General features: G+C 43.4%; 2 protein-coding genes across 3 annotated transcripts in view; one reads left to right on the top strand and one right to left on the bottom strand.

The window, feature by feature from the left end:
* Positions 1 to 34: 34 nt before the first annotated feature.
* ric3b (RIC3 acetylcholine receptor chaperone b) lies at positions 35 to 3,350 on the bottom strand. Of its 2 annotated transcripts, none has more exons than XM_083561330.1 (4): positions 3,064 to 3,325; positions 1,134 to 1,336; positions 924 to 1,005; positions 35 to 240 (listed from the first exon to the last, which is right to left on the bottom strand). In XM_083561330.1, exons 1-4 carry the CDS (start codon positions 3,212 to 3,214, stop codon positions 137 to 139), a joined length of 540 nt encoding a protein of 179 aa, XP_083417456.1. In that variant the 5' UTR covers positions 3,215 to 3,325; the 3' UTR covers positions 35 to 136. The 2 variants fall into 2 exon arrangements, with proteins under 2 accessions (XP_083417456.1, XP_083417457.1); XM_083561331.1 differs by lacking the exon at positions 35 to 240 and adding an exon at positions 678 to 789 and having other exon boundaries at positions 890 to 1,005; positions 3,064 to 3,350.
* Positions 3,351 to 7,556: 4,206 nt separating this feature from the next.
* Positions 7,557 to 7,748, top strand: part of rpl27a (ribosomal protein L27a) — a gene marked incomplete at its 5' end in the record, with an annotated part of 4,736 nt that continues 4,544 nt past the window's right edge. The window contains one exon of the mRNA XM_083561779.1: positions 7,557 to 7,562. Within this exon, the coding sequence (XP_083417905.1) occupies positions 7,557 to 7,562 (6 nt within the window). The remainder of the gene's footprint in view (positions 7,563 to 7,748) is intronic.

Raw genomic sequence — 7,748 nt, 5'->3', positions numbered from 1 at the left:
ACACACACACACACACACACACACACACACACACACACACACACACACACAGCGTTCAACCCATCAGCAGGGCAATCACGGATAAATTGTGTGTGTGTGTGTGTGTGTGGTGTGTGTGTGTGTGTGGTTTGTGTGTTCAGACCTCAGTGTATTTCCGCTCTGAGCTCTTGATACGATTCTCTCCATCACCTCCTCCGTCTCCTTCAGACGCTCCTGCAGCTGTGGACAGCTCAAAATCCGCTGAGGAGAAACATCACAACACACATACACACACCTGCCTCACACACTCTATAGGAATGCTAATAATGTGTGTGTGTGTGTGTTGTGTGTGTGTGTGTGTGTGTGTGTGTGTGTGTGTGTGTGTGTGTGTGTGTGTGTGTGTGTGTGTGTGTCTGTGTCAAAGAATCAGTGCAGTCTGAGCACCGGACACCATATTTACAACAATTTTCATTTAAAAACAAAGTATATTGTATTGGTGTGTTACAGGTGTGTTACAGGTGTGTTACAGGTGTGATAAGAATGTGTTACAGGTGTGTTACAGGTGTGATAAGAATGTGTTACAGGTGTGTTACAGGTGTGATAAGAATGTGTTACAGGTGTGTTACAGGTGTGATAAGAATGTGTTACAGGTGTGTTACAGGTGTGATAGCAATGTGTTACAGGTGTGTTACTGGTGTTTTACAGGTGTATTATAGTTGTGTTATGGATGTGATACAGGTGTATTACTAATGTTTTACTGGTGTGTTAGCAGTGTGTGACGTGTGTAACAGGTGTGTTGCTGGTGTGTTACTGGTGTGACAGATTTGTTACTGGTGTGTGACGATTGACAGTGACAGGAGTGTTATGGGTGAGATACAGGTGTGATAGCAGTGTGTTAAAGGTGTGTTACTGGTGTGTTGTTGCCGTGATGGAGTAAATCGTACTGATTTTTCTCTTCATGTTCTCTGATCTGACTGCAGGAAACCTGCTCTCCTCACATTTACTCGCCTTCCCTTTGGATGTTATCTAATGGAGAGAAAATCACTTAAGCACACACATAGCAGCTGTCAGTGTGTGTGTGTGTGTGTGTGTGTGTGTGTGTGTGTGTGTGTGTGTGTGTGTGTGTGTGTGTACGATATACCGCACAGTATGACCTTGAAGATGATGTAGAGGATGTAGAGCAGGATTCCGAAGCCGTATACGGGGATTATTTGTCCTGCCAGGTTTGATTTGGTCATCGTTCCTGTGGAGCCTTTGGCCCTGGCGATCGCCTCGGGGGGGTGAGCGCTGTTCCCTCCTGCACCTCGAGGGGGCACTGACACTGACTTCCTTTGTAGCATAGGAGGAAAACGACCTCCTGAACACACACACACACACACACACACACACACACACACACACACACACACACACAAAGAGCATTACTGTAGTACAGGTTCTCTACACCATCATTAACACAATGTATATTCATTTAATTAGACCAGAGAATTTTGTTCCACACAGTCTGAGAGATCTTCAGTGGGCTTTCATGGGTTTTGCAATGAGGAAAAGCTTCCGACTGGTCACTCTGCCATTAAGCCCAGATCGGTGGAAGGCTGCAGTGATGGTTGACCTTCTGGAACTTTGTCCCATCTCCACACAGGATCCTTGGAGGTCAGTCAGAGTGACCATCAGGTTCTTCAGTGCAGCAGAAGGTTTATTTAAAGCCTTACAACAATCCTGTCTCTGAGCTCTGCAGCTGCTTCTTTCACATCATGCCTTGGTTTTTGCTCTGATCTGCATTGTCAGCTGTGAAGGCTTCTATAGAGAGGTGTGTGTCTTTCCAAATCATCTTCAATCAATAAACCTTTTCCACTCCAGCCAATGTGTAGAAACATCTCAGCAATAATCAACAGTAATAGGAGGCACCTGAGCTACATTCCAAGTGTTGTTGTAAAGGGTCTGAATACTTATGGACATGTGATATTTCAGTTTTATTTATTTAACAAAATTACAGACATTTCTAGAATTCTGTTCTTATTTTGTCTTTTTATATACAAACATAAGAGTATTTTATGGTGTTCGAGACAGATGCATGTTCCTTTAGTTTCTTTGCAACAATTTCTGTAAAAGTCAGAATTTTGGAGCAGTGAAGGGAATCCTGAACCAACATGTCTCCATTCCACACTTCAGCACAGTGCAGGTCCGTCTCGACTGCGGCTCATTGGAAGCGACTTCACCGCACAACAAGACGCCGAGCCGAAGCGCACGTGTGAGTTCTGTACGTGTTCATTAGAGAGACGTCTGGAGTGAAATATATAATGGATCGACCTGCTCAGTCACCGCACCTCAAGCCTACTGAACGCTCTGAGATGAACAAGAAAAATCTCCAACGTGAAGAAGTGAAGAAGATGTTTGGAGAGTTTTACAGGAGAAAGTGTTTCAGCTGGAGGTTTGGAGAAACGCACTGTCTGGATGCTGAGAATGTGGAAAGCTGTTGTTCATGCTGAAGGAAGATTTTTCAATGAAAATAAAGTAGAACATCTGGATATTTATAGATTTGTCTGGTCAAAGGAAATCTTCAGATGTTCCATTACTGAGAAACAAAAGGAACATTCATGTGTCTCTTAAACACCAGAAAACACTCAGAGTTTCCACATTTAAAATAATATCATTAATTTAGTATTAATAAAGTCATGATTTTAAAGCGGCTCCAACCAACACACATTCCAGCTGATCACATGACCCTGTCACATGACCTCATTTCACACTCCTCCTTATTTAGAGGCTTTAGAATATATAGTTATGTAAAATATTCTATATCTTATGAATAAAGAAGAATTTGAAACAGAGTGATGAGGTCATGTGACAGGGTCATGTGATCAGCTGGAATGTGTGTTGGTTGGAGCTGCTTTAAAATCATGACTTTATTAATTTTATTTGTGTTAGAGAAATAAATCTCATTAACTGTAACACACACACACACACACACACACACACACACACACACACACTATTTACAGCAGTGTGATGTGTTCTGAGATATTAAACAGTTTATTAGTGTTTTATTTTCATGGATTATAAATATAAAGGTGATGATTTTACCCTCAGCACCGGCCGGATCTCTCCCTCCTCCTCCTCTTCCTCCTCCTCCTCCTCTTCCTCCTCCGGATAGCAGCAGTTTGGGGAGCAGCAGAGCGACACACACACACACACACGACACCACGGTCACCTTCTGAAATGTGGACATGGACATGATGATCTTCTCACCGCTTTATTCCTGATTATAGACAACAAACTCCGAATCGGAAAAACGCCGCATTTAATCTTCCACGCCCACTCACTCCGCATCAGCCAATAGAACCTCGGGCAGCTTAATACGTCATTACCGATACCGGAAGTAACCGCTCAAAGGGATCAAAATAACAGAATTACAGGAGGAGAAATATTAATTTTTTTCTCAATATTATATTTTATTGATTATTCATTCACATGTCTCTACTGTAGTGTGTGTGTGTGTGTGTGTGTGTGTGTGTGTGTGTGTGTGTGTGTGTGTGTGTGTGTGTGTGTGTGTGTGTGTAAGATATATATGTATATACTTATTTTTCTTCTTCTTCTTCTTCTTCTTCTTTTGGCTTCTCCCATTAAGAGTCTCCACAGCAGATCATCCGTCTCCACCCCCCTGTCCTCTACATCTGCCTCTTTCACACCAACTACCTGCATGTCTTCACTCACCACATCCATAAACCTCCTCCTTGTTCTTCCTCTTTTCCTCCTTCCTGGTGTCTCCATCCTCAGCATTCTCCTACTGATATACCCCATGTCCCTCCTCTGCACATGTCCAAACCATCTCAATCTCACCTCCCTCACCTTGTCTCCAAAACGTCCTACATGTGCTGTCCCTCTAATAAACTCATTTCTAATCCTGTCCATCATCATCACTCCCAACGAACATCTCAACATCTTCAGCTCTGCTCCCTCCAGCTCCACCTCCTGTCTTTTACTCAATGCCACTGTCTCTAATCCATACAACATCTCATGTCTCACCACAGTCCTATAAACTTTCCCTTTCATTCTTGCAGATACTCTTCTATCACAAATCACTTCTGCTATCACTCTTCTCCACCCACTCCACCCTGCCTGCACTCTTTTCTTCACTTCTCTGACACACCTGACTTCCTCATACAATACCACAACTCCTCTCTCTCCACCCTGTCGTACGCTTTCTCTAAATCCACAAATACACAATGCAGCTCCTTCTGTCCTTCTCTATACTTCTCCATCAACATCCTCAAAGCAAATAATGCGTCTGTGGTGCTCTTCCTCAGCATGAAACCATACTGTTGCTCACAGATGGTCACCTCTTCTCTCAGCCTGGCTTCCACTACTCTTTCCCATAACTTCATGGTGTGACTGATCAACTTTATTCCCCTGTAGTTACTGCAGGTCTGCACATCTCCCTTATGCTTAAAGATCAGTACCAGCACACTCCTTCTCCATTCCTCAGGCATCTTCTCACCTTCCAGAATCCTGTTAAACAATCTGGTTAAAAACTCCACTGCATCTCTCCTAAACATCTCCATGCTTCTACTGGTATGTCATCTGGTCCAACCGACTTTCCACTCTTCATCCTCTTAATCGCTGCTCTCACTTCCTCCTTACTAATCCTATCTACATCCTGCTTCACATCTCCACATCATCCAACCTTCTCTCTCTCTCATTTTCCTCGTTCATCAGCTGCCCAAAATACTCCCTACTCTCTCTTCACCTCCACTACACTCTTACTGTACTCTTCCTTCAGAATCCCCCCTACACCATTTCTCTTTCCATCCACACCATGATAGAACAGTTTAAACACCTCCAATGTTCCTGCTCTTACTCCCTTTCCACTTGGTCTCCTGAACACACAACATCTCTACCTTTCTCCTCTCCATCATATCAGCTCCCTCTCTCCCTTTACCAGTCATAGTACCAACATTTAAAGTACCAACCTGAACCTCCACTTCTCCTCTCCTTCTCCTCCACTTCTCCTCCACTTCTCCTCCACTTCTCCTCCACTTCTCCTCCACTCTCCTTTCCCTGCTGTCTCTGTAGACGTCTTCCTCCTCTCCTTCTTCTCCTTCAGACAACAGCAGCCCGATTTCCACCGGTACTCTGTTGTTAATGATACCTGTGGTGGTTGTTGGTAACCCGGGCCTGGACCGATCCGCTATGAAATTCTGGTTCCTGATCCGTATATTTGATTTGGCAGATGTTTTACTCTGGATGTTCTTCATAACACAAACCTGCACATTTATCCGGGTTTAAGACACTGAGAGTCTCCTGACCTGTGCAACATTAATGACTGGGTTCAAAATGAGGATATAAAATTATATAAATAGGATTTTTTTAGAAAACAGAAACTGTTGCTATAAATAAATAATATTTCAGAAATCATGATTTATAATTTACACAAAAAAATTTTAGACACTCTGAAAAGGAAACGCTCATTACAAGGTTTGTTTATTTGTTTGTTTGTTTACAGTTTACAATCAATAACACATCAGTCAACAAATAAAAATAGTAGACAGTGACAACAAAATAAGAAAGTAAAAATAAATGTTGAGTCATTAAGGGGAAAAAGTTACGGATAAGGTTTTTAAAGGGTTTTAGACAATAAGATCACAATGACAAGTTCTTTTATTAAAACTAAAGAAAAGGTCTGGAGCTGAAATCTTTTTATACTCATTCACACACAACACTCAGCACTACATCCTTCCACATCAGGACACATCAGTATAAATCACACTTCTAGTAAAACCTAAAACATCTTGCTGGAATGTTTTAGTAAATAAACAGATTCAGAAGAGAATCATCACAAAAAGAGCAGCTGAAGGAATGATCACCGTGAAGACTTGCAGTCAAGTCAAGTCAAGTTTATTTGTATTGCGCTTTTCACAACAGACATTGTCTCAAAGCAGCTTTACAGAAAACAACAGTGAAGGTGAAGGTGTGCGTTTGTCCCTGATGAGCAGCCGTGGCGACAGTGGCAAGGAAAAACTCCCTTAGATGATATGAGGAAGAAACCTTGAGAGGAACCAGACTCAAAGGGGAACCCATCCTCATATGGGTGACATCAAAAGTTTGGTCATAAATCTTTCAAGGATCTTTTTGCAGGATAGAATTTATTCATTATTTTGTAAGAAATCTCCTTGGTTGTGTTAGTTAATAGATAAGTATGATGAAGCATCCATACTTTTTGTTTCCAGCAGATGTTACCCAGTTTTTATATCCACGTGCACGACGTTCTGTACCGTACTGATAGATGGCGCTAGAGTGTCACTGTGTTTACCGTCTCCTTGTCTCATGTTGTCTGATGTTTGTTGTTGTTTTTTGCACTAAATGTTGAACATGTGCACTTTGTGTGGTTATTGTTTTAGTTCCATGTTCTGTTTGTTATTGTTTAGTTGTTGCTGTAGCACCTGGTACCTTCGTGACTTGATTCTCCTGAAAAGCGTCCCAGCTGCTAGAATAGTGATATTGTATTTAATATCAGCTGATTGTTCTGTTATTGTTGTTGCCGGGAAAAACAAACCACAGTTCACCATCAACAGTATCATTAGAAGGTTCACATAAAAATGAATGTACGCAGGACCGGACGAAGACGCCTGACACTTCCGGTCCGGCAGGTGGCGCTGTGACTGAAATCTCGTATTAACTCGCGAGAGTTTAGTTTCCTCTTCCTTTTTTCGTTCGCCCTCAAGATGGTAGGTTCTGTTCTGATTCTCAGCGCGGGTTTATGAAGACAATCTGCTCCAATCCTGTGTTAAATAAACACTAAACTCACAGTACACTTTATTATAGTAATGTTTATTCCCCGTGTGTTTGCGTCGCGCTGAAATTTATTACATTTTAAACCCGACGTTTGTTTATGGGACTTTGAGGCCCGGAAGCTGGCGGTGTGAGAGGGCTGTGAGGCGGCGTGTCCGGGCGGCGTGAGAGGGCTGTGAGGCGGCGTGAGCGGGCTGTAAGGCGGCGTGTCCCGGCGCCGGTGTGAGGCGGCGTGTCCCGGCGGTGTGAGCGGGCTGTGAGGCGGCGTGTCCCGGCGGTGTGAGAGGGCTGTGAGGCGGCGTGTCCGGGCGGGGTGAGCGGGCTGTGAGGCGGCGTGTCCCGGCGGCGTGAGAGGGCTGTGAGGCGGCGTGAGAGGGCTGTGAGGCGGCGTATCCCGGCGGTGTGAGAGGGCTGTGAGGCGGCGTGTCCCGGCGGTGTGATGGAGTTTTAAAAAGTCAATAAAGGGTTTACTGTTAAGACTTTGGGTTTGAGTCTTCAGGGGATTTGTTCTGGTGATTAAAGGGGGACGCGGTTAGGGCTGATCCGAGTTTCTGATAAATGAATAATTTCAGGTTTATTTCGGACATGTCACATTACAAGGGTTTGTTTTAACATTTAGATCAGAGTCTCAGATTGACTGCGTCCCAAATACCACATTAGTGACCTAAAGGGACCGTGGGAGATTTACAGGTTTTTGGTCGCACGTTGATGACGTAACTGACCGTATGGATTAGTAACTGTTAAGAGGAAGATCATGGAGGAGGTTTATGAAAGTGGTGAGGGAAAACATGCAGGTAGATGGTTTGAAAGGCAGATGTGGAGTACAGGGGGGTCTGGAGACGGAGGAGTCACTGTGGAGACCTAATGGGAGAAGTGGAAGGAAGAAAAGGAGATTTACAAAATGATTCATAAATTCTATTCTGCAAGTTGTTACATGAGAATTGTTAGGAGTAAAATGTATAGTGAATGTGTCCTGTTTT

Source organism: Silurus aristotelis, assembly GCF_946808225.1.
Source record: "Silurus aristotelis genome assembly, chromosome: 14".
Lineage (NCBI taxonomy): Eukaryota > Metazoa > Chordata > Actinopteri > Siluriformes > Siluridae > Silurus > Silurus aristotelis.
This window is presented reverse-complemented; position numbering and strand designations above follow the sequence as displayed.